The 27,665-nt window shown below is 43.1% G+C and overlaps 1 protein-coding gene across 1 annotated transcript; it reads right to left on the bottom strand.

The window, feature by feature from the left end:
* Window positions 1-265: 265 nt before the first annotated feature.
* On the bottom strand, window positions 266-27,665 carry ALG13 (ALG13 UDP-N-acetylglucosaminyltransferase subunit). The gene is made up of 26 exons (XM_051788368.1): window positions 27,291-27,665; window positions 26,719-26,884; window positions 26,363-26,501; window positions 24,530-24,635; window positions 22,678-22,875; window positions 22,251-22,334; window positions 21,373-21,423; window positions 20,593-20,639; window positions 19,592-19,664; window positions 17,732-17,813; window positions 17,210-17,390; window positions 16,410-16,485; window positions 15,649-15,757; window positions 14,497-14,561; window positions 13,522-13,622; window positions 12,768-12,895; window positions 11,828-12,062; window positions 11,179-11,335; window positions 9,035-9,179; window positions 8,556-8,615; window positions 8,374-8,429; window positions 7,691-7,753; window positions 7,158-7,329; window positions 2,312-2,352; window positions 1,280-1,460; window positions 266-1,175 (listed from the first exon to the last, which is right to left on the bottom strand). Exons 1-26 carry the CDS (start codon window positions 27,369-27,371, stop codon window positions 910-912), a joined length of 3,063 nt encoding a protein of 1,020 aa, XP_051644328.1. The 5' UTR covers window positions 27,372-27,665; the 3' UTR covers window positions 266-909.

The following is a 27,665-nucleotide window of genomic DNA, read 5'->3' as shown; positions in this document are numbered from 1 at the left end:
AACCTGCACTTGTGCCCGTGTTTGTTAAGCCAGGACAGGGCTACACATTTTTATATCCTTTGTTCATAACTTACTGGCAAGGTAGGAAAAGCTATCTCAAACCATGACAACTCCACTCTCACACTGAAAGCTTTTGCTACCATTTCATAGAGGGATGGAGCAGCCTTATCCCACATAACCACATTTCTTCGGTCCAGGCTGTGGGATAACTAATTGTCAGGAACATTATCTGCCAGTGATAAATGACCACTCATTTTCACATGTTCAATGCTTTTATTTTGTGCTGTCAGTGCAAATTAACCACCAAAGACTATCACCATATGTGCAACAGCTTTCACAAAACAAATCTTACAAATATACAACAGATCAAAACGTTATTCTTGTATTTCCAGTCATGAAATCTATGCACTATGAAGGTAGACAGAAGAAATACAGCTATGATAAATATGTGACCACTAGCAGCAAAGCAGCTTTGTTTTGCAAAATCTGAGAAAGCCAACTTATTTTAAACATTTTCACCCTCTAATGACTCTATGCCAAATTTTTATCTATAGTTGTAGTGGCAGCCTATTTCAGTGTTTCAACAAGAACCAGGTGTTCAAGTGTTCAGTGCAACCTCTCAGAGACACAGGCCTTTAGTGACATACTTTTCCACATACTTTATGCAGCCACATTCAGGTTGTGTTCCCTGCATTATAGATTGTGTGTACCTTCTTCCTATGCTTCCCTAATCAACTAAAACAACATCTTGTCAACTAGGAGCATAAACCTAAAGAGAAACATGAAATATGAATGCAGCTTGATCAACTGACTCAGCCCCCTAAGACAGGATAACATTTACAAAAATATATTAACAATAGCTGACAAACAAGAAACGAGAAACCAAGAATGAGTTTCCAGCTCCCAGATTTACATTCCTTGAGGCATGTCATGAGGTACAGGGTTAGGTGAGGCAATATAGCTGATTTGGTGTGGTGGTCCTGAACTCACAGCGTTGGCCATTTGTGGAGAACTTCCATGTGCAGGATTTACTGGGTGCCAGGCACTAACATAGTGATAGGCAGGTACCACAGTGTCAAACCCAGGCAGAGACTGCTGGCTGAAGGGGTCTGACACAACTGGGTAATACACTGCTCCATAGGACAGGGGTGGAGGCTCTGCATTTGGAAAGTTACCTTAAAAAACAGAACAAAATGCACATACACAGACTTTAACCACATTCATGGCCTTTTTACGCTGTCTTTCATTACTATGGACACAGCAGGACTCAAATACCAACCATTTGCTGGTGCTTCCAAGGGAACCTGGACTTCAGTCTGCCGAGCATCAGGGAAGATCTGAGGTACTGACTGATCCAAGGCAGGAGCTGGCTCAGCATATGCTGGATAAACTTCTACTGAAGATGGAGGCAGCACTGGCTGTACATACACCATGGAAGGCCAATAGCTCTGATGGCAATACTTAGAGGAAAAGAAAAAAAAAACACAAGGTCAGGCATATAAGCACATACTCCCCTCCTCCAAATCGCTACTGGTTCAGATCTAAAGTTAGGAAAAAGTGCATTTTTTACCTTCCTAGCCCCTTGAAACACCAAACAAATAAATAATAATAAAAAAATACCACCTACCAGAAATGATATTGCAATACACAGCAACGGCCAGCTCAGTTCCACACTGTTGTTATGCCAGAAGTATTTACAGAGGAAGAACATTCCCACCTACTGGCTTGGTCATATTCAAAAAGATTTTTAACATTTCTTTGTTTGAAAAAGTTCACATTACTTCTTTTACTTCCCTGACCAGCAGACTGACACTGTATTTGACTACCAGAAGAGAAACAACTCTTCAACAGAGCAAGAGTTTCCAGAACACAAAGAAATGGTGCTAACCAGTCTGAACACATCTGTACAAGTCCTAGAAGACTCAAACCACACATCTTTAAGTGGTCTTTGATGTCTTGTCTAAGTACACAAAGTTTCTTAAGAATGGCTCAGGTTCTCTGCCCTATCTTCACTGAAAGAACAATATTTATTCACCATCCCCTGCAAAAACAAAAGCAAATCCAAAAACCACCACCACGACCCAGAGTAAAATAACTTAATATACATACAGCATGCTTCATATTTTGAGTTAGAACTTCACTTCCTGAGCCACACTTTGATCTCCACCAAGCAAGCCAACATGTATTAACAGTCAGGAGCACAGGATGCACATTTAGCACACTTAGAAGTGTTCAATACATTACTATATTTGTCAAAAAAACCAGCAGTTCTTACAGGCAATGTACTATACTCATTTTAAAAAGTGCTTACTTGCAATCCCAGATTAAAGTAATACCGCAAGACCTTTGTATCTGAAATGAAAGGATATGACGTTAAAGAGCAGAGGAATAAAAACCAAGAAGCAAAAGCAATTTACACACATTAAGAATATTTTACTTTTAGCTACTCTTACTTAATGAATAAGAGTATCTTAGCACTACCTTTTTTTTTTTAAAGTTTCAAGGGTAAACAATGTATCTTGAATAGAAGTAGCTGTTAATGCTAGTTTATCTTTTTACCTTAATCCAGTTAGACCTTTGTGCAATAGCAGAGCATTTGTCTGACCAACTTATTATTTAACTTCAGTGACTACATTAGCTTTAATTTTGGCTTACTCATCTTGATTACTCAAGTGGTAACTGTCAATGTTGTTACAAGTCTCCATTGTCTAAGGAACTAGGATTTAAGCAAATCTGGCTTCCCGTTAATCTTGAGGTTTTAAAGGAAAAAGTATTTTCTCAAATAGAAATCAGACGAGTCCCAAAATGAAGTTGACCACTAAAGGCCCTCCCTCCCTCACTACAGAAACGAGAAAGGGTTTGGAAGCATGCAGACAGGCAGAAGCAGCCTTCTCACACACCTCTCAGTGACAATTCACCAAAGCTGTTACATCCACAGTTTGTACACTGCCCACATACTGCAAATACCCTTACTGGGCTGGCACACGAGACTACAGGCCAGCTCCAGAGACTCCAGCTTCACACTGCTGCTGCCCAGGGTTGGTCTGCCTCTGCCACCACCTCCACCTTTAGAGCTTTGTTGAGCCATGGCCACAGAGACATGTCAATGGGGACCACACACACAACGACCCTCAGACCTTCCCACCCAGTTTTGGGGGTCTCCCAGTTGTTACATCAAGTGAGAAAACAGAGGCAGGGAAGGAGGAATAAGAACATATTCCTTCCTTCCCCTTCCTCACAAGGGTACTCAGTTCCCTGCTTTCTTGCAAATAGTCTTTTACTTCTGTCTTCCATGTACTGAATCATTTGTCCCCAGGCAAGTACATGAAATGTTGAGAAACAATATCAGATGTGTGGAGGAACTTTGAAACCACTTTCCAAGCACAACAGGGTCTTGAACTTGGAAACATATTTCTGACTGTCCAAAAACAGTGAAGGAGTTTTAAACCTTTAGAGTTGACCACTGAAAGGGAAAAAAAGAGAGCAGGTGTTTAATCCCATGATGCAGTTCTGGAACTATGCATGAGAAAAGCTGATTCCTTAGATTGCAATACAGCTTTGTTTTAAAGGCTCAGAAGAGCAAGTCACCTACTGCACAGCACAAACTTTGCTCTAGCACAGCTGGGAGCTGACAGAGAAAGCAGGGAGACAACTCAGAAGGGGTAAGCCACTAAGGGCTTCAATTTAGCAACACCTCAGAGTTACCACATATTCTCTACAGGGCCTTAGATCAACAGTGCTTCCCCATCCACCCATGTCCCAGGCATTCCCAGCCCTGCTCCTCTGTGGTACTGCATGTGGGATTTTGCTGCAGGAAGGCACAATGTCAGCAATGTAAACTCCAGTCTTAAAATGCATGAGGATTTGTTCCTCTATCATTGCTGCCAATTTTCAATTCTTTTAATGTTCAGCATATCTGATCAGGCCAACAATCCCCACAGCTATTTGGGGACAATTGACTAGCTAGGAAGTGCACACAGATCCATCCTTATGTCAGCTTACTTAGTCCTGGAAGTGTTGGTGCTCTGGCTATAACATTGACCACAGTCACTAAAACATTAAAAATAACCCAAAGGCCTACATGAATGCCAACTTTTTAGTAACTAGTTGAAACTGCATCCACGTTTGGAACAAGTTGGTTGTTTTTTTTTTAAATCTAATTTTATTCTTTGTTTATGCAAATCTATGCAAAGCAAGCATCAGAGCAGAATGAAATAGTTGCTTCATAGCAGTGATAACAGTACAAAGGAAGAGCTGAGAGACTGAAGTGACACACTGATACTGGAAATACTGCTGTCTGTGGAATGCTGGAACAGAAGCATGTACAGTAGGAGACCAGTCTTTGTTTATATTTCTATTTTAGATGTCCAGAAATCAAGTAAGTCTTCAGTAAAACACTACAACTTTTATGAAGCAATAGCTAAGCCAAAGAAAGTTACCCACCCCTAATGAAAATACAAAGACCACGCTGACTGCTGATTAAAAGCTCATCTCATGACAAAGTTTTTACTCTGCTGATGGGAAGCTCTGGCCAACCCTGAACACTGCTGCAGTCTCTGGAACACACATCAAGCAGTCTTTTATCAACACCTCCTTCAAATACAAGGGACCAAGCAAGGGTAGGACACCTGAGGTGACCATTTGTAAGTCTGAACTGCCATTAAAACAAGATCCAAGAGGCTATGAAAACTGGAACAAATGCAGGTACAACAAGTAATGCTAAGGCACACAGCAGGTTTTCTTCCCAGGTCCAGGTCTATTGACAAGTCAGGGTCCCCCATCTATAGCAGGCCTGCAGGTATCTTTAGCAAAGCACACAGAACTCCAGATCAAGGACACCCACACACTTTACCCTATGCTACCCCAAAACTGCTGGATTTCTTAATCTAAAGGCCATTCAGATTATCATATAGTCTAACAACATAAATGCTACATGCAATTAATTAGCAATCTTAAGATCCTAATTCTAGAGTCTATGTGAAAAAGCACGTGGCCAATATTATGCAGAGTGACTCAGCTGAAGAGCTACAGGTGGGGTCTGAAGAGGTTATTAATCCACATCCACTCCAGCTCCTTGTCAGCACACTTAACACCCAATTCTCCCAAGTGCTGAAAGCATCAGCTAAGGGCATTCACCTAGAGCTGAAAAGCATGAACTCTGATGTTACAGGATCAGCCAGAGTGATGGTACCACAGCAGGGAAGTGGAAAACAGAATATTCAAGATGAACAAATCTTGAGGGAATTGAGAGCACAGGCAAGACAGCAGAGTAACTAAAGAGCACAGCAGCAGGACCTGTGAAAACAGCAGGCCTGGTCTCTGCACACTCATTGCTCAGTGGCTGAAATGTACCTCAAACACTGTCCTAACTGATGACAAGGCTACACATACAAGGAACAAGATGACCCTACACTTAAGCCCTGGTTTATAATACCACAGAATGACATCTTGGAGCACAACAAAAACAGCCCACTGAACTGTGCAACAGCACAACTTTATAAATACAATTATTTTAAGCAGTTATGAGAAAAATGATTACTGTGCCACAAACCAGTATGTTATAGGCCAAGCACCCTCTCCCTTGACATTCATTTATTTAGGGTGCCATCTAGAGCTGCAGTAATCACACATTTGAGTCAGATACAAACTTTCTATTCAAAACTGGGAATTAAAATGTTTTAGCATAAGCATCTATAATATTATTTCTCACTCCCTGTGAGCTGCAAAGAGCTATTTCTTCTCACTACTGGTATTCTGTCAAGCTTCCAAGGAGAACACAAGTCAGAAGTGCTGAAGAGCAGCATGAGTAAAAGCACAAAATACCATCATTACCTCGAGGCAGATCACTGCCACTGGGATCACAAGAGTAAGCTGGAAGAACAGCACCAGCTTCTCCCACCTCACTCACTGGAGGAAGAGGAGCTGAGTAAGTTGGGAATGGCACCGAAGAAACTGCTACAATTGGAAGGAAACAAATGTCACGCAAAAAGTCAACTTTGCCATGGTATGTCAAATGAACAAGGTGCTCAGTTACACAATTAAGCATGCACTTTGTCACCACAGTGCCCCTAAACACAGGTTCTAACAAAATTCTCTTTAGCAATCACTTTAAAACAAGTCCAGATGAAATTCTGAAACCAGATGGGAAGGTTCTGATCTCTGGAGCCTTAATTGCATGTCTATCTGCAAGCTTCATATCCCAGATAAGAAAAAAACTGTCTTTTTCAATCATTTCTCCATATTAGAAGGCAGGCCAGACTTCTCTTACATAATTGTCTGCCCTAGAACAACAGAGAACAGATTAATCACTTCAAGTCATCAGAAGTGTGACAATAAGCCCACAAAAACAAGACAAGGTTCAAGACACGTCAGGCCAAAAATATTTTGGACAGCCTACTGTTAAACATTCATTAGGTATGAAGGAATAACACATAAGCAGGTTGGCACTGGTGAGCAGACAGCTTTGAGAGCTCTGCTGACTAAACTCTCAAGCAGACTAGAAAAAGAAAAAAAAGGTTAAGAAAAGTGAGACAGAACTGAGCAGAATAGAAGGTGGAGGTTTTTTGGATGCTAAATGAAGAGTTACAGAAGACATGAAAATTCCTCCTTGCAAGAAGAGAAAATGAAATTTTTTAACAGACACTTCCAGGATGTTAAAGCAAATACATCTAAGGGGGCAAGTGCACTATGTGACCAACCACAAATCTGATCTCCTTGCACAGAAATAAGTAAGCACAGAAGTAACTGAGGGTCACGAAAGTGAACCGGACACTTGTGTGAATCCTGAAACATCACAGCCAGTGACTCTTCTGGAAGAGACAGTAAAGCCTCTGGAACAGTATCTCAACTCCAGGGTGCTGCCATGAACTTCTGTCTTCTAAAAAGAACCTTCTAGCAAAACTCTTGGCTAAAGGTGGCAAGGGGGGAAAACCCAAAGCAGAGACCTCCAATTCCTATGCAAATTTGGGGGCAACTGGCCCTTCAAAATAAAAAGTCAGCAATCAAGTTACAACAACAACAAAATAATTTTAAACCAAAGAAGTGACATTCCTGTTTTTAAACTTTTTAGCATTTGTTTTGGATGGGGGAGGGGAGGGAGGGCAAAATAACTGAAAACTTAGAAATCCAAGTCCAGGGCTGCAGTCCATACACTCTACCTGGCCTCCCCACAGAAAAGGGAGATACTATGACAGGTTGAACTGCTGTCTGGGGGGGAGCTGCTGTGGTGACACTGGTTGGAGTGGAGGCAGCAGAATTTGAAGAGAGGCCTGTAGCTGGAGCAGTATAAACATCTGTGGAGGCTGAAACTCCTGCAGAGTTCACCAACACCTGGAAAAGAGTCAGAGTCTTCAGCAGACTGCCTCTGCAACTGGCTTTGACAAAGACTACAGAAATACCACATACTTCAAAAATTCTCACTTTATATAAATCATTTGGGAAATCCTAGTTGTAAAGGCAGTTAACTACCCAAATTCTCTAAAAACTGGCTCAAAAAATACCAGTTTAGAGTTACAGACACCTGCAAGGCATCTTCTGGCTCTTCTGTTTTGCTTGGGTTTGTTGCAGCAAATTGTAATCTTTGCTGCAAGATGCTGTAGGGGACCCCCACAAACTGACACAATGCAAGCAGAGTGGTTTCCTCTCCACAGGGCTACCACGATAAAGTAGGAGATAAAGTACCAGATACTACCTTCTGGGGATAGCTGTAGGAAGCCACTTCCTCGTGAGGTGACACCGAGACAGGCCCTTCTTCCTGAAGGGATTCCAAAACCAAGCATGGTCCATTTAAGTGGCAAAGAAGCCACAAGGCACACACCCCACACTCCTATTTTGTTTTTTTATTTATGGACTATACACCCACACAGATCATCTTTCACAGCTCAAGTAAAAGCAGTTTTATTCTGACATGCACAGGACTGCTTTCACACCCACTGTAGAGCAGCAGGTGACTAAAGACTTAGTTTCAAATAGAAAAAATAAAACTCCAAGGTCAGTTCTATCACAGATGAGATCTCTTCAGTCCCACAGTGGAGGACTAAGATTAGTTGGAATACAACTTGAAAGGCAGCATGATAAAAGCAAGTGCTGTCTGGAGTAGAAAAAGAAAAGTAAACAGCACTCAAATAGACATTTTCTCTTCCACAGAGCAAAAGATGAAAAATCATTCATGTATCCAGTGCAATTCAAACTTGACTGCTGATAAAACCCTCACTATTTAGAGAAAAGGGAGGGGGAATGTATAAATGAAACCAACATGCCTTTCTAAGAAGCCTCTGACCTGCTGTGTTGAGCCTGTATCCAAGGACATTTCCTGTGAAGAATACTACACACCTCAAGGATCCCACATCTGAACAGACTGTGACTAAAGCTTACCAAGTTTGCTGTAGGTTCTGCTGAACTAAATACTGTTGCATTTTCACAGTCAGGATCTGGAGGGCATAGGCAAAATTAATTGAAAAGAGCTGCATTAAATCTAATCCTTCAGAAACATATAGAAATGTCTTAATATTACATTCACCAAATACTCTATCAGTAAAGACTAAATTTTTACTTACCTGGAGGTGCATAGATATATTCTTCATGAAATTTTCCTACAAGGGAGATAGAACAGGAAGCTTTGATTCAGGGAAAGGGGAAAAAAAAAAGTTTGGAGTTACAATTACATTTTAGTGCATCCATTACTAACATGTTTTAAGTATCATCTTGCTTTGTGTAGAAAAAGTAAATAAACACTGAAGGCTACTCAGTGGAAGAACAAATGGTGTTATCAAGGCTGACATTACCAAATTTACACCATGCATTTTTAAGCAGCAACTTAACTTGCTACAAACCTCCACAAAGGTGCTGGTATAGCAGCTTAAACAGAAGAGACATTTGTATCAGACAACAAAGAAATATAATGTGTTCACACACATATTCAGAGCTCACAACAAAGAGATCTCTAGGAGGTGTAAGGACCCCCCTTGGACAATCAAAAGCACATTGAAAAATTTATAAATCTGGTTTTTTGCCTACTAATCCCTTAAGAACTCACCATTTTCACTTATTGCTTCCTCCTCCTCTGAGGAATTCAGGGTCTGCTTGTTAGGTGAAACAGAGTTCTGGTTTCTCCTTGCTACCCAAAATCCTGATGGACTATGGACAGTGGGAGCAGGACTACTCTGGCTCTGAAAAGCAAACTCAGAAGCATGCATTTAGAAACAATTTAAAGCCTTTCCATGCTCCACACAGATGCACACACACAGTAGCAACAGGTTGGCAGATGAAGCTTTCTGCAACCAAAGCTTACTCAAGTATCATCTGTGTGTCCATTCCTATGCACTTGACTGCAACAAAACAGTTGCAGGTACATTTCCTTCCTTTATCTTTTGTTCTGCCTAGAATACCTAAGGCAATTTTTTATTTCAAGACCTACCAGTGTTGTATGCTATGCAGTGAAGTTGCTTCCTCCCAGAACTCAGTCAGCTCTAACAAAGCTGAAAAGGAGGAAGGAGACCCCAGATAACAGCCAAGACTGCTCCCTCCAACATATATTACTGCATTCCTCATCCTGGAGCATCTGATCTACTAACAGCACATCAGTTCATCCAAATACTCCAATTATCATGGACAAAGGTTATCTTTAGCCACCACCAGTGAAACCCAGGGGTTACTGCTGGCACAGACACCACTGTCTGCACTGACTCGACCCACACATGCAAGCCTGACTGTTTCAGAGAGCAGCACACATCAAGTTTTCCCAAAGGACTCCAACATTTTACATGCCCTTTGTGTTTGCACTGAAGTCAGTGCCTAGCTACACCATAATTTAAAAGATATAGTTCTCTGAAGCAGGACTATAGGACTGAGATGTTTGAGTAAAAGAACTCAATTCACTCTTTGTGATGGCTGAGGTGACACTCAAAATTCTCCTCAGAAGACATAAAAGATTGATAAAGTGCTTAGAGAGGCCTGAAAGATTTCCAAAGTGGAAGCAGAGGTTGTAAGTCAGAAGATTATCCCATCAGGCCTCTAGTAGGATGGCAGAGTCCTCTGTGGGATGCATCTTTCCCCAGAAAATGTCATATTCCTTTACTAAACAAGACAGAGAAAAAGCTTTGGCATTGACAATACCAAAGTCAGTGAATGAACATGAAAACCTACTCCTTAGGAGCTGGAGGTACACAGTCTAGCAGTGGGGAGGAAAAGCCAGTAAGCAATACTGATTTCATATGGAAAGAAGAAATGGCAGGATAATCTGTCCTTATTCCTTGACACTCTTGGAGAAAAATCAGTGCAAAAATTAAAGATCTAGTGCATGAGGGCAAAGAAAAAATGACTGCTCCTGAAGCAACCCTGAGCACCTTCCCTCTCCCTCATTTAAAGACATTTGTTAAGTTCTCTGCTTTAATACAGTTCAAAAAATTCAAACCTACCAAGCTTTTTTTGTTTGTTTGTTTCTAAAAGATCTGCTTTCCTATTCAGATACCTCTTTATCAGTTGTTTTCTGGTGGGTTGTTTTTTGATAAAACACCCAGCTTTGGACTAGGTTTGGACTACAAATAAAAGAAAAAGATGTATTTTAAAGTTTAAGAATACACTCTGCCACTTTATCTACAAATCAACAGAAAGACTGTTTTACAAGAAGTCTAGATTCGTATTTTTTCCTGTTTCTATAGCAGAATACACTGTTGCAGGAACAATATGCTAATTCAAAACTACCCAACTACAAATTCACAGAAACAATCCAGGCTATCACCATACAGCTTCTGAATCCCATTACTCAAACAATAAATTACAGAGTGGCAAATAAGTGAAAAGCTTTCTCCCACAACATTTAGAGTGAGACAGACATCCACAGGAGGAAGAGATTTTGTTTTGTTTTTCAAACTGCAATAGAAAGGAGAAACGTGGCTTTATGTTTATGAAAATATACTAAGAAGAAAACAAGTGCTGCTGGCGAGGATACAGAGAAAGAAGGGGAATATTTCGAAAAACTGAGGTTTTAAGCAGATTTTACAGGATCTCAACTAATTTTAGTCTTCCATGCTCAAAGACATTCACTGCTAAGCCTTATTCCAAGAAAAAAACCCCAAAGCTGCTGCATATTTAGGTAAAGAAGTGCCATACATTTGTACAGTTTTTCCCCTCCTCCTCTCTCTTTGAGAGGTTTCAGCTTACCCTTTGTTCATAACTTACTGGCAAGGTAGGAAAAGCAGCATCATTCTCTCCTTCAATCTCATAGAAAGTCAGAGTTTCTTCTGGCCCTTGAGGCTCCTCTCCATGCCCTGCCATAAACCCATACTGGCACTCCTTGTTCTCACACTGCATCTGACGGCGGCTCCGGCTGTACGAGCTTCAAGAGCAAGAAAGGAGGTTAAGAACCACCACCAGCTACAGTTTCACCACTGTTTTGGTGCTCATTTTTAACTCTTTTTTTTTTTTTTTTTTGCAGAGCCACAAGAACCCCTCTGTGCCACTAACAGCCAGTTCAGCCCTTCGTGTCCCACCATCCCCTCCAGTGCTTGGTTGAGCAATGCTTGGTAAAAGAGGTTCACGGTCACTTACCAGGACCTGCAGGAGGAATTGTCATAGCTCTGATAACATCTCTTCCCTGGACTGGGGTTGAATGCTATTTGAGGGCCAACCATGCTGTGCCTGTTTATAAATTGGGCAGATCCCCTGAGTTTAAAGGGGGAAAGGTGCAATTACCAGGAAGTGCCTCTCAGGTGGAACTCAGCTGTGGTTTTTACCTATTAAGCAGCACAAACTCTCTCCTAACTAGTCTGCAGCAAGAACGAATAGAAAACAAGTGGTCACCTTAAGACAGTTTTCCAAGACTTCATACCTCAGCATCCCAAATCCACGGTGATGTCTCTGAGGGTTCTGCTGATGATAGGGTTTGTAAGGTGCCATGTTTGCACCACCCTGGGAGCAGTGAACTGGAGGAGAGCGCCCCGAAGGAACACTGTGCTGCAGGCGGGGTGGAAGGAGGGGCTGACCCCTGCTATAAGCCACAGTCATAAAGACTTCCTTTCCACGAACTTTCTTAAGCATTCTCTTTCGTGTTTTCATACCCATTTCTGCAGTTTTCATTGAGGACAGAAGAGACAGATTTACACCTTAAACCTGAGCTATATTCTCTTTATCATTTGAGAAGATCTAGTATTTGGACACATGGTAAAGGAACAGCCAGTAGCCTATCACAGAAAAAGTGCATCACAGCTATGCAAAGTTCAGGCCCTTCTTTTGAAGGCTCAAGCAGGTATTCTACATTATGAGAGTACAAGCATCTCACATGTTAAGTACCTTCCCACCTTCAGCTAATCAAACCAGTACTCTCAGTATTTAAAATCTCTTTATGGAGGCTGAACTTATTTAATAAAAATAAGAAAACCACAACTCCTCCGAATTAAACAATTTCAATCCACATTTAATTGGCTGGGGAAGCCCTAGTCCACCCATGCATCTCTGCTAATGCCAAATCAGACAAGCTTTCTGGTTCACTGATGCAGTCTTTATATAAGGTTCTCAAGAGTCAAATTTGTTTTCAGTAATTTTGAGCCAATAACCAATTTGCTCTGTATTTCAATGGATTTGCTCTTTTGCAAAGGCAAATTCATCTCTGTCTGAAAGATAACTTTACATCAAACCCCTGCAGCGACCAAGTTCTGTATCACAAGCTGAATTAAGCCACTTCCAATATCAAAGATTGCTACGGTTACAACTGTCACGAGTGCCTCCCCTACTCCCCCCAGCTCCAACGCTGCTCAAAACCCCCTACAAACCTATTCCTGAGAAGTGTCCACCTGTTATTTTCTGATAGGCTCCTCCCCTTCGGTTGTGAGCCATGTTCCAAGCAAGGACAGGAGCCACTTGAGTCACTGGCTTCAAGTTTGCCAAAGGAACTGTATGTCTGCACAAAGAGCACAGGGATGTCAGCAGTGCCCCCAGGATACACTGGGCACAACTGCACAGCAACAGAAGCTGAAGCAACACCAAGAAAATATAATAGCTTGTGAAAATAAATAAGCTGTTTCTCTGACACCAAGCACACGTTATTGCTACTTGTTTAATAAAAAGGGGCAACCTAGGTTTTAGTCTCAACCCTATTTACTTCCTGGTAAAGGGTGAATGATTAAACAGCAAGGGGGGGAAAGGGATTCGATTCACTGAAGTGCCAGTTATTTAGTTGTTTGGGTACAACAAAAAAACTCCAAACAACAGCAGAGGGTAATTTGGTATCTCTGAATTAAGCCCAAACTGCAAAGATCACTTTCACTTTCCAGTGAATAAAGAGCAGCAAGATTCCACAGAAAGCATTACAATAATGATTTTGGTCATCAGAAATTCAAGAGAAAAAATGTCCTGCAATATTCTCTTTGAAGAGTGACAGCCAGTAAGGAGGTAATGCCTCACTTTTATTTAAAAGTCAAAGTTCTCTTTCCCAAGTACCTTAACAATCCCATTTCAAGCATCTGTGAGAACCCAGAAACTCAACTAGAAAGAGTTCAAACTTGAAGTAATCAGCAGATTGCTTACTTTTCTGCCAGCTCCTCAACAAATACAGTCAGTGTGTTGCCCTCCTGTCCAACTTCCTGGATATGAGCATTGTAATACCTCTCTCCCGGCTCCAGACGCACCTGGAGAGACAACAAGGGGAGCTCTAAAAAACCCCAAACTGCATCAGAATATTGGCCACAAACCACTAATAGCAAAGGCTGCTCCCAGCCAAGCCTGTGTTACTGAGTTGGCCCAGGAGTCTCAAATACTTCTTGAAATTACAGGCAAAATATAGAGCACTGTACTACCTTCAGGAAGGAAGGGAAAAGGAAATAAAATCAGTCTGGTGAGTGCCAGAGAGGCAAGATACCTGCTTCCTAACTTATTTTTATACACTGTGCCAAGCAGATGAGTACCAAGGAAGACTACTACTTAGGAACTTGAGAACAGAAGATAAAACAGGAAATTGGAAAGGAAAGCTCTGCTCAGCAAGAAACAAGTCACTAAGTGAATCATCAGCACTACTTTAAACAGTGATTAAAAAAAATAAGCCCTGACTACACACAACATCAGAATACAAAGAAAACTGACCTTCCTTTCAGCATCTCCTGGCCACATCATGCTACTCTTCCCTTTCTATTTTATATAAGTATTTTGCTACATCACTGTTGAGAAAGACAAGACCATCCAGAATTTTTGCTGATACCCAGTGAAAAACTCTAAAGACAACTACCTTCAAAAGCACACCCTGTGCATTTTGAGCTCTCTGCCTGCACACACAGAATGTGTATGACTGGTTCACAATGAATTTCCAAACTGCTTTTCCTTCACACTACCCAAAGTTTAAGGGGAGATTTTAGAAAAAAATTACATTAAAAAGAAAGTCAAATTAATTGCTACATGGAAGAGAATGAGAGAAGCCTTGGAAAATTCTATGAAATAAAGTGGTTTACCATATTCTATTTTAAGCAGTTTTAATAGTTTATCATAACTGAGTCTCCTTTGAGTACTAACCTGACACTTGTCTCCTAAATAGTACTGTCTCCCAGCAAACACCATGTAGTCAGTTTTTTGAAGCTCTAAAAATAAATAAAAATAAAAAAAAGCCTTTAAACTCCTGTTCTTTCTTCTTGTATCCCAAAAGTACTTCATGACAGCATCCAATAGGCCAATTGTCATTTCCTATGTATACCTGAAAACATTCCCCAGAGTAACAGTGAAGTAACTGCAGATGTTCTAAACCAGACCATAACCAGGCCAAGTCACAGACCAATAATAACCAGACTATGCAGTAAGTAACACCACTACTTCAATGCTACAATGTCTTTGTGGTGATACAGAGTTAATCCCACATTTAGTGCAAATGCTGGCATTCAGAATTTTGGGCCTATCCTGTCTTGACAGAGTCCTGGTGGCACTTGGCAAAAGTGAAATGTTATCCAAGAAAAGCTGACATTGCCTAAGGTCTCCTTGCTCCCAGATTTCAGTGGGGTTCTCTCAATTCCTTGCCTGGATTCTCTACACATCAGTGTTCCACATAAATAATTGGTTACTATACTCTGTTCCAAGAATTTTAATGACCCACATTACTGCTTATGCAGTTTTAAAATGCTGGAGTTCTTCAGTGGGCAAAGCAAATCAGGTCAGACATCAAACATCACTTAAAAACTTATCCTTCTTGGTAACTTCTTGCTTTACAGATCAGCCACAGTGTATGCCAAAAAGCAGCCAACCTATCCCAAGCCACAAAGACCATGCAATCTCTCCAGAATGTAAAAGTCCACGATGGTTGGGAAGCAGGAGAAAAACCCATCTGACAGATCTCAACATTAAATTTGAGATCTTCATTATTATACAGTTCTGAGGCCAAAATCTGCTATAAAAAGAAGTCCTTACACACATACTGTAACTAAAAATTCTCAAATTTGGCTGGTTTCCAGCACAACAGAATGGCAACACAGAGTTGTGTACTTTGCTTTGAGTCCTCTTACTTCCTCTATACAGTCAGTAAGTAGCAGAGAGCAGATTTTTAGCAACCTTGTACCATTACACAGTATCAAAAGCAGTGTATTTTGTACTTTGAATTGCAGACAAGAAACCAGCTACTAGCAAGAACATGTCCTACCTACAGGAAGAGTTTTTTGGCTTTCCCCTTTTCAAAGATACCTTTTCTGCTGTCCAGCCAAACATCAAACTCCACGTTTCGATAGATTGCAGAGTCCAGTGCCTTCAGCACTTTATAAGGAACAGGCATCTTTGGAGGATTTTCTGAAGGCTAAAACAGAGTTGAAATGCAACATTAACAAGTGCATTTCCTGTGTTCAGCACAGCCTCTAACCTGTCAGCACCTGGGGATCATTTTAAAGTGCACAGATGCTACTTTGCGAAATTTTCACTTCCACTGTATCCCCTAAAAACTAAAAGTCAAGAATATGAAAACACATTTAGGTAGAAACAGGTTCAAGAGTAACATTTGGCATGTTTTTTATTTAAAAAGAATCAAAGGAATCAGAAATTGGTGGGAATTTCAGGTATTATATCTGAAAACAGGTTTTTGTAGAGTTTCTAAAACTCTACAAATGGAGTCCACACTACAGACAAGAGAAAAGTGAACCAGTTTAAACCATTTCTGGGGAAAAACAAACAACAGACCAGGAAACATCTGCTAAGTTCCATCTTCCAGTGGAAATGAAAATTAGCTAGGGGAAGAACTAGAGAATTTCAGAAAGGAAAGAGGCTTATCCAATTTAATAGAAACTCAAGGAGGACAAAACCAAAAAACAAAAGTAGATGGAAAAAATAAACCACACCCTTTCAAAAATCTGTTTTTAGAAAGTCAAAAGAGGGTTTAGCCCTGACAAGGGTAACAACATACAACAGAAAAAACCAAGAACAAACTGGAAAGTTTTCTTCTCTAACTGACAAACCTTTTCTTCTTCAATGCCTTGTTTGAACTTAGCTTCCTCTGGATTGTCAGCATCATTGCCTTCCCAGCCATCCACCCTAAGTAATTGAAAACAAGATTACAACAGATACAACACATGATTTCTAGCCAGGATCAAATCAACCAACTGCTCATACAACCTGAAAAAGCACCATGGTGCCATCAAGTGGTAGATTTTGCCCTAAACACTAGTGATGTGCAATGCAGTACAGGATAATCCTTTTCCAAATTTTAAGAGCAAAACCTTTACTTGTTCCAACATCCACTCCTAATGAGGGTACTGCTTGAGTTAGGAAAGGATGAGGGTGATCCCACTGAGTGATTGAATTCTTGCACTGTCAAGTACAAGACACCCTGTTCTAGGTCCCATCAAAGCCATGTCCAAGCATTTAGCATTGGCCAGAGGCAGCTCTCAAGCCTTTCAGAGCTGTAGAGGCTTAGAAGAGTACTAAGTGTCTCACTAAAAAAAAAAAAAACAATAAAAAAGCTTTGATGAAATAAGGAACAATTTCCCTTACAAATAAGCTGTCATTTTACAGAGTAAGACACAACTGTAACACAGCCCAGAGCAGAAGATATTCAATCACAAGACACTTCCCAGCTCCAAGGAAAGCACACGATTTACTCTTCCACGACATACTTGAGGTGTGTGCTTGTGTCATGGCATAGCAAAAAGGGAGTTAACATTCCATAAAAATTCAAAGAAATTTGGAAAAGTTGTCCCCTGCAAGACTTTTAATTTTTTTTGCCTCCCTTTTCCAGATCCCCTTCCCAAAATACTACCTCTTTTCTGATGGATTTCTGGACACTTTTTCATGAAGACAACCGAAGTTTGCATCCTCACTTCCTACACGACCACTGTTTCTGTTCTTCTTGGATCCACTTCGAAACACCTCAACTGCAGACCTTAATTCTTCCTCATCCATGCCAAACACACCTTTGTATAGGACCTCATATAATAGAGCTGATCAACAAAAACCTCGATAATATGAGATTCATAAGAGCCGCTGCAATCTTCAAGGTAAGCATATCTTCAGATATATCTACTGTTACAAAGCACTGGTTATATGAAATTTAATTAAGAAGAGAATCATAAGTAATTCAGGTGGGAAGAAGGGATCTTTGGAAGTCATTTGGTCCAATATCCCACTTTAACAGATAAAAAAATGAGTGTATATTATATTAACATACAGTAAATGAGCTTCCATCTCTCTTCTCCCCACTCCTGAAAGTTGAAACAAACCCTGCCTATAAACATATGAAAACATGTAATTCTCTTTCATAGAAAAATGATTTCAAGTTTACCCTGGCAAACAGCAGCATTCTCCTGAAATTGTTTTGTATACACAGAGTCATAATGGCCGTTGCTGGAACAACACAGTAAAATCTGGAAAAGAAAAAAAAAAAGGGGGCAAAAAAAGAAAAAAGCTTTAAGGCTGGAATTATGTAAATCCAAATTCTTTCTACCTGATATCCTAGCTCCAGACTACATTATTCTTTCATTCTATAGTTGACACCAACTCACCAAGAAAACAATAAATATTCTCAATACAAATATGAAAAAGCTGTAGAGTCAGCTTAAAACTGAATCCTAGGTAAAGTCTCTAAATTTTGTCTATCATACAAAAAGCATCAATTTGTACATCCTGCTGTATTAAACATGAAATATGAGTTTGTTTCTACCTTACTTCCAAGACTACCAATTGCTCAAGAGATAAAATAAATACAAGCCATTAAATGCAGTACCCCTGAGACCCACTGTCCAAGTGTCAAAGGCACATTTCATCCTTCTTTATGCAACAGACAAGAAGAGCATTTATTTCTCCAGCCCTCAAAGCTTAACTCTTTATTAGAAGTATTGTGCTGCTTTCTGAAGGGATGCATGCAGATTCCTGCAGCAGATGCACTGGCACACGGTGTGAATGTGCACCATCAAAGCCCACCCTGGCACACAGCCAGAGCCAACTGCAGCCAGCAGAAGCTGTCAGGCAGCTACCAGCACACTGCCAGCAAGGATGCTTCCAGAGAGCCAGCAGGGGCTGGGGTGCCAGGGCTCTTCACTCTGTGAGCACTGTGTATTCTGCCAACACAAGCTCTCCCCTCCAGTGAGGATGAGCAACACCAGAAGGAGCTGCTGCCTGTATGTACAATCTAATGACAGACAGCTGCCAACACTTAATGAGAGCTCTGCTTTTGTAAAGCCCTGGAGGACAAACACACATTTAAACCATACTGCTTGATTTTTAAACTCAGCTCATTTTGGAATTAAATTAAGCTACACAGAAAACTACAAAGGAAAAGAAAGAAGTGAGTGCAAACCAAGTAAGTAATACTAATCAGCAGAAATCAACAGCTGCTGCAGCACAGATTCAGAGCAGACTGGTCACTTTGGCAAATATAACAGCCCACACTGAAATCACACCACAGCAACTTCACTGGCATCGTGCCTGAACTAGTAACATCTGCATGGCTGCAGAAAACAAGAGGGCTCAGAGGGAAGGTAATACATAGTATTTCTCCTCTATATTCCTTCCTTTTGCCCCCAGCAGTAATTCTGCTGTAGACAAGCTGTTTCAGTAGTTCCCATCCTTAACTCACATCAGTTTGTACATCACAGAAATCAGCTTTAATAGATCAGTCCAATCCCATTAACTTCTCCTCTTCAAGAAAAAAAAACCTGCACGCCTCATCTGACTTCAGGAAGTGGCACTAGGGGTGGGGAGAACACCTTCTATTTGCCAATATGAGAAATGTATCTTGGTGTAACTCAACACATTTCATTCTATGCTGTCAGGTTACTCAAATTTGCCCTGGGAAGTGTTTTTACACAAAGATTTCAGAAACATGAAAGAATATTACGGAGTTGTGATATTACCTCTTGCTATCAAAATCAAAGTTTTAAGCAGGAGTAACAGAACAGAATGGCAGGGAACAGCATACAAATCCATTGCTCAGATAGGAAGCAAAGCTGCTATAACTGAGTTAACTGTTGGGCAAACCCTGTGCTTCTTCTGTGAGCTGAAGTCAACTCTGTGGTTTTGTTCAAATATGCAAGGGCACTAGAGTTTCAGGAGCTCAATTCCAGTGGCAAGATTTTACAACTAAGCAGGACTGAAGGTAAGTAGATACCAGGGGTAGGAGGAAATTGCCCTCACTTCTGCTCACCTTGTCTTCAAAGTCATTGTCTGTGGCATATGTGGGTGGCTTTCCAGGGTACCGATACAGAATGAAGTCTCGCCTAGGTAAGCAGAGGAAAAACAAGACTTACAAGAGCAAACTTGTAGTAGAACCATGTTATGAAGAAGTTTGCAGGGAACTGTTTAGAGAATCCACTGCTGGTTTACAAAAAAATCGCGTGAAGTACTTTTCCTGAAAAGTGAATGCTCCCAATAAAGCAATGGCCAGAGGAGTAAACACCACCCATCTTGAGAGGAACAAAAAAATTATCCAGGAAAGTGCATGGCATTTACTCACAGATGAAATCAAGGACTTATGCTGGTAGAAGGGTGCTCAGACATTGAGATAATTTATTTTTTTAGAATTTACAATTTACAAGACAATCACTAAGGGAACCAGTCCCCCTGCAAAAGGACTAGAACCCCAGTACAGAGAACTAGTAACTCGTGCCAAACTTCAGTTTGTTCCTTTAGTACTGGGCACAACGAGCCTGCAAAGGGAGGGTTCTTATTTCTATCACTGGAGAGTCAGCCTGTTACAGGATAGCAGCATTTTTAGCAAGGCAGCAGCACCTCTGCAGGCTTTAATTTACCTCTGAAATAAGTATCAGGGTTTATGCACCAAGTAGGGCAAGTACTCCTCACTACTGGTGCTTTCAAGAAGGCTCACGTGAGTTTTAGTCATGCTTTTAACTACCACAGTGTTTCCACTACAGATAGCCCCTTGTTTTTCCCCATTTTCCATCCTTCAGCCACCAGAAAGTTTAACATCAACAAACAGATAACAAAGGAGCATCCCTGGAAAGTGACCCTCCCCTTAACCCACAGGAGCTGGGATGGCACCATTTACATGTTAGTTAAGTGTTAAGGAAGCATTTCTCACCAGGTTTCACACATCCACAGCTCAGTGACAAAGAGTTAGAAGGTTCTGGGGCCACAACCCCCACACCATCAACCCAAAACAAGGAAACATAAGAAACAGATACTTACTTGTACATCATTGATAAAGCACTTATTTCCAGCTGGCCAGCACTTTCCTACGTAAGATTATAAGATTACATAAAAGAGTAGAGGCATCTTCAACATCAACAACTTTATTCCAGCTCTCTGTAGTATTAAAACCTCCATCCAAATTCATCAGTTTGTTAAAACAATCAATGCACTGTAAGTTGAGATATTAGGATTTGGAGGAGAGTGTGGTGTGGTGAAAGGGGTCTGTAGGATGGGATAGCCACAATTACCAAAATGAGTAAAACAGAACGGTTCTGGCAGCAGCTCTTAAAACAGATCACTCAAGACAGATTTGCTTTGAAATTAAAATCACATTTTTTTCAGAGACTGCGACATTGATCAAGCTTACTGCTTAAAGACTAAAGAAATAAAACTTTGAACTCTGGTATTTGGACCTGGGGGTAAAGGAAGAAGCAAGGGATTGCAAACCCTGATAAACATTTAATGTGACGTATACTCCATGTTATTTGTTTTTTTCTTAGAGAATTGCAATTTTGAGTAAGCTTTTATTGCCCAGCCTACAGAGATTGCTTCTTTGCACCCATACAAATTCCCCACTAAAAGTGGTACCGTACAAACAATTTTTTCATGGTTATTTAGCACAAACCCTTAGCATTACTTATGCAAATGAGACCCCGGGATTGGGGTCCATCTAAAAAAATTGCAAACTCAAGCACATTTTAAACTGTCACCTAATTACGTTCCTTTTCTAGTCTCCTCAAATTTTAGTCTCTTGACAAGTATTAGATCAGTTCTTACCTTTGGATCTCTTAGTCGTTCTAGGTATTTCTCAAATGAGCCTTCCACATACTTTCAACAATGAAGAAAACAAATACAAAAACTTAGGCAGTTGGAAAACAAAGTTAAACCTACATAACACCTACTAGCTGCTGTATGGAAGGGGGCAGGGCAGGGGCTGAGGACATAAACATCAAATTTAGGACTAGTCTGCCAATTCCTATCAGTTTTGGGTTCTGAGGGGCTCTGGCCTGACCAGGGGTAGGAATTTAGCTCTTCCCTGCCTTAAATCATGGGAATGATTTGGGGTACCAACGTGGAAATACCCAGAGATTCTAAAAAAAATTAGGAGCACAAGTCAGTGACCCGTACTCTGTAGCTCATCTCCCTCCTAGTTCAGATTATGCACTTACATATGATTACTGGGGAAAAAACCCAACCAAATAAAAGCCCAAAACACACCCCCCAAAACCCACACCACCACCATACACGCAGCTGCACCCACACAAACCGCCACAGACAAAACCAACCAAAAAACCCACCCCAAACCCCCACGATTCCATGCAATGATTTCACACATACTGGAATCTTCCACTATCTTTTGATATTTGCTTCTTAATCTAAAGGCCTACATGTTTCCTACCTATTCATTTCTGCAATGGCTGCTCCGTAGAGATTATACACAAATAACTCTCGCCCTGTTACTCGGGTTTTAGTAACTCGGGGTGTGATTGCAACTCAAATAAGGTAAGGGAGCAGTCACCCTGCTACTTCTCTCTCACACGCGGCAAGGCAGGGGATGCACAGCACGTTCATGTGGGTGTGTTTAGTGCGAACCACACACCCCTCCCACAGCTCTGCCCAACTACACGTGCACAGCTGCCCGACCAGTTACTCACAGATTCAAACTTGGACTGGTGCTGCCTCATAAAGGAGACGCAAGCTTTCCTAACTTCCAGATGATGAATTTGAGACGAAAACAGCTGGAAGAAAATAAAAGTTACAGAGGAACGAAGGAGAAAACTTCAGCGCTTGTTTCACACGCTCGCCTTATTCCCCCGCAGTTTGTGAAGGCTGGCAGCAGCACAGCCGGGGCGGTGCGGGGGGTCACGGACACGTGAGGGCTGCCGGCAGCAGGAGCGCCCGGGGGTGATGGCTCCCATCCTCACACACCTTCCCACCCATCCACACCCACACCCCCTCCATCCCCACCCGCGCCACCTCGCTCCGGGCACCCGGGGGGGCTCCGGGAGCACCCCCAGCCCAGCCCCGCTGGCGCTCGGCCTGAGGCGCCCCGGGCTCCCCCCAGCCCGGCCGGCTGCCCACTTGCTCCGAGACGGCTCTGAAGAGGCAAGAGGCGTCCTTGGCCGTCATCTTGCGGTAGAGTCCCAGACTTCCCAGGTACTCGTCCATGGCCACCTCGCTGAAGGACTTCTGCCCGAAGTACTTTTTCCAGCCCTTCTGCATCTTCCCGGCTGAGGCGGACGCGAGCTCGGCGCGCGGCGGCTCCGCGCGCGGCCGCCGCTAATGAGGGGCCGCTAATGAGGGGCCGCGCCCACCTGCGGGACGGCCCGGCGGGACCCCCCGGCTCCCGGTGCCTTCCCTGTTCCCGGGAATCCCGGGGATCCCGCAGGAGCTGCCCCCGCCCGGGCCATTTTAAGCTGTCCCGCTCTCCCGGCCCGCTCCAGCCCCCGCCGTGGGCGCGCAGCCCTCTCCCCCCGACCTGCCTCGCTGAGAGCCCGTGCCGAGCCAACTCCTTCAGCCCCATCGCTCGACATCCTTGGCTACGCAACCAGTGCGAACATCGGTCCGTGGTTATGCAGAATTCCCTGGGACATCCCTCCACGCTCCCGGGCCGGAGACAAGTTGCTGGCAGTAAATTTGAGATAACAGCTCTATAAAAATCGTTAAGGACAAGAAAATCTTAGTTGTTCCTAAGAAAGTACTTGGGGTAAACTTCGGGGATCGGCAAAAATGACACCTGTACAGCCTGATTATTCCACTTGATTAGGAGAATGCCTCTATGTACATTCAACTTCCTAATAAAAATTCCACTTAAACATCAGGGTTTTTTTGTTGTTTTAAACAACACCAGTAAAAAATCCCTAACAAATAAGGTACTTGCAGGAAGGGCAATTAGCACTAGTTAGCACTGCAATTCCAGACCTTTACAAACCTAAGAGCCTGCATGAACATTTGTAAACCCTTTGGTTTTCAAAACATTTACCTAAACAAATCAACATAGTTGACCATTTCAATGGTTTAAATGGGAAGCTCGAATCAGCCTCAGATTCATAAAATGGTATGGGTTGGAAGGGACCTTAAAGATCATCTTATTCCACCCCCTGCCATGGGCAGAGGCACCTTCCACTAGCCTAGGTTGCTCCAAGCCCTGTCCAATCTGCCTTTGAACACTTCCAGGGATGGGGCAGCCACAGCTTCTCTGGCCAACTTGTGCCAGGGCCTCCCCACCCTCACAGGGAAGAATTTCTTCCCAATATTTAATCTAAATAGGAAATATTGGGCTTTACAGAAGCCCAAACTAAGTCACTATGGGGATAACGCCGTGTAAATGGAGTGATTGTATTGCTAAGCCCATTCCTCTCCTGTGTTTTACTTGGGCAGTGAATCACCCAAACGCAGGTCAGCTGGTGAGCAGTTCAGCAGCAGCTTTGCAGTACTTTTCTCACCCAGATTCACCACATGCCCCTTTCTCTTTTAAGAGGCTTAAATCTCTCCCTTTTGACTTCTCTTTACAGTATTTCTGTAAGCACATGAAGGCAGCATCTGCTTATTTGCAGAACGGCACAGGAACATCAACAAAACCAACTGAATTCCACCCATCCTTGGTATATATGCCCGTTAAGAAGTAGTTTAGCTTGTCCTCATCACTGGAATTACCATCCCAGTGGAGATCTTGTGATGTAAATATGTCAGTCCGTGAAACCAGACAGTTCATACTCTTCCTCTCCTGGGTGGCTCTGTGCTCTTTTAAGCATAAAGCTGGATGACTCTGGCACTAAGTTAGAAACCATCTAATGCCAGTTAATATTAACAGACATCTTCTTTGAGGGTTTGCCCAGGCTGGTAGATCTTAAGTATGGGAAGACCCCACTACGAGAGCAGAAAAGTGTTTGTTTTTTTTTCTCACATTTTTATTCTTCTGTATTGTTTATTGAAACCCAACAACTTTATCCAAGAACAAAGCAAACTTTTCTGGCTGTCCAGGCGGAAAAGGTTTCAAAGTTGACAAGTCCATCAACTGCAGCGTCTCCACAAGAGTGCTGTAAAAACAGATCAAACCCAGAGATTAAAAAACAGAAATCCATCCCAAAGGGAATTTTTTTATACACACAATTTTCTTTCTAGTTTAACGTACGTAATCCTTTAGCATGGAAACTAAAATAAGGACATGAAAGGAAGAGACCTCACAGAGCAGCAAGCCCCAACCAGAACTGGCTCTTAAGGCAGCACTGCTGAGAACATACTTCAGCTTTCACAGACCACCTCAGCTCCTTAACTTTTTAAGCTTCTGTGGTTGCAATGCTGGGAGACTGAACAACATCCAAGGATCTTCTCCATGAACCATACCAGGAAATTCATCCTATTTGAACACATGGCACAGTTCTCCACCAATCCCAGAGCCATAAAGAACTGCTACATCAATCTGTTCCTTGCTATTATCAAGCTGCAGACAAGGCTCAAATGCTTGGCACTGCCCAACAAAAAGAAATAAAAATTCCTTCCTGTCTCCATTGCTGACAGAAGCACCAAGATAACAAGTTTCTTAAAACTTGTTCAATATAAATGAATGCCACAGCTAGTCTGTTAAGAAAGCTCTTCTGAAACATATGAAATCCTATTTGCAGGGCAAAGGAACAAGACGCAGACTAAAAATTAGGAGTTGTATTTCCTCTGCCTTCAATTTATAGGTCATCTGTTATTTCTAGAGTGCAGTCTATCATAAGAGAAAACAGTAAGATACAGTCCAAAAGGAGAGGAAATGGAACAAACAGGAGCCAGGATGAATACGAACTATCAAAAGGAGCTGAGTTTTTTGATGGGAGAGGGGATTTTTTTTTTCTGTGTTGTTTGTTTTGGGAATTTTTTTTGTGTGTGTTTTTTGTTTGGTTGTTTTATTTTTTCTCCTGAAATGACCAGCAGTAGATCTGTGAAACTCCTTGTCAGAGAATATATTGGATTCCGAAAGTTTGGCTAAAAGGGCAGCCTGAATAAGTAATTGAAAGACAGAGGTATTAAGGTACTAATCAGACAGCATCTGATTTAGGAATCCCCCTGAATCAAAGTATATAAGGGCATTATGAAGAAGGTAATACAACCACATGTTCTTGCCCTGTTTCTGCTTTTGGCTGGGCATCTGTACATGGCCACTGCCAAGAGGAGACTGAGCTATGTAGACTCCTGATCTGTATCAGTAAAGCCATTCTTATGTTTTGTTCTAAATACTCCAGATACTTCTAATCTTGTTATGTTAGTGCAGCTGCACAGTCACCTTCAGCTCCTGCCCTTCACAAGGAAAGTGCATGTAGCAAAATGATGGAGTCCTGACTCTGCAGGAAGGAACTGATTCCATATGGTTTGTGGTTGCAAACTGATGGTCTAGGCTGTATTATTTCTAGACTTCAAAAAAGAATCCCACAAATGCTGAGAAAGAGCAGAGAAAGACAGTAGTTTTTAGGTGCCTCTAGGATCCTACCTGACTGTTCCAAATTCAACCACTTCTATTTACTTTAAATTTTTCCTCTTTTAATCTGAATACATGTGTCCTCAAAGAAAAAAGAAATAATTAAAGGGGCCACGGTCAATAGGCTTGGTAAGTCTGGTCAATTAGCATGTAATGTTAATCTGTCCACTCTGGAAAATCTAACGTGCAAACAAATGGAGGTGACAAAGAAGGATGTACATTTCTTTGGTACATTCTGAATTCTGCAGTAACACAGTCAATGTGCTGAGCACTTGCCCAGCCAGGACAGCCACAGCAGCTGCATACCTGCAGTTACAGCAGAGGACATACCCATCTCTGTGGAGCTGTCTGGCCAGTTCAAGCTGATGGTTATTCATCAGCTTGTCGTTTATTACTACTATTAGTGGTTTTCCTTTTTCTAGAGTCTCCAGACAGCTACCTGCACCTACAACAGAAACAGAAAACACGGTGAGAGATGAAATATCCTACTTGCTCCTGAATCAGGGGAGATTCTTGGAGGTGGACATTTAACCACCCACCTCTAACTGCAGACCTCAACATTAACAACCAGCCCACCCCCGAGCTGGAAAGTCACAGACCTCATCGCACGACCCCCCACTCTTGATCCAGGAGCACAGGCCGGCAAGCAAAGGGGGCTGTACCTGCGTGGCTGATGACCAGGTCGGCGCTCCGCAGGTCCTCTGCCAGCGAGTCCTTGAAGCGGAACGCTTCCACCGCCGGGGCCGCGCTGCCGCCGGGCAGCGGCGGCTGCAGCGCCCCCCGACCCACCTGCAGCACCACCCTCTGGTACCCGCGGCTGTGCAGCACCTGCGGCGGGACGGGGAGGGATCAGGGCACGGATGACGGGGGGGAGGGAGATGACAGGGGAGAGGAGGGGCGGGGAGGGATGACGGGGAGCGCTAATGGGGACGGATGAGGGGCGGGATGGATGGAGGGGGTGTGCCCAACTCGGGCGCCGGGCCCTGATCGGCGGCCCGGGTACCGCTGCCCCCTCGCCTTCCCCCAACTCTTCACGCCTCTCCCCGCGGACACCCCCGGAACGCTCCCGCCCTCGGACACCCCGAACGCTCCCGCCCTCGGACACCCCGGAACGCTCCCGCCCTCGGACACCCCCAGCAGCCCGTGCCGGCGCTGGGGCGGGCGGGGCAGGTCCCACCGCGCAGGCGCCAGGCGGGGGAGGCGCGGGCCGGGGCCGCTCTTTCGGCCGCCTCACCTTTAGCGCCGGCGGGGAGCGGGCGGTCGCGATCAGCTCGTCGAAGCTGGTGGTGCCCACGGTGACGAACACGGACTTCATGGCCACCGACCGCCGGCTCCGGGCTGGCCGCGGGGCCACCAGAGGGCGCCGCGCGCCCGGCTCGGCGCTGCCCGAAATGGCGGCCGCGCTGAGGGAGCTGGGCAGGCTCGGCCCTGAGGGGCGGGGGCAGCTGCTCCTCACGGCCCTTTCTCCCTTCGCTTCGTCCCGCCCCCGCCGCCTGGGCGAGCGGACAGCGGGCGGGTGTCGTGGGCTGTGGGATTTACCCCCACGGTGCCAGACCAGCAGGGACGGCGCCCGCTCTAACGAGCCCACACTCCGACAGCGTTTAGCGGG

Source organism: Manacus candei, unplaced genomic scaffold, assembly GCF_025592945.1.
Source record: "Manacus candei isolate 608988 ecotype Guabito, Panama unplaced genomic scaffold, ASM2559294v1 h1tg000003l, whole genome shotgun sequence".
In the NCBI taxonomy this organism is placed as follows: Eukaryota; Metazoa; Chordata; class Aves; order Passeriformes; family Pipridae; genus Manacus; species Manacus candei.
This window is presented reverse-complemented; position numbering and strand designations above follow the sequence as displayed.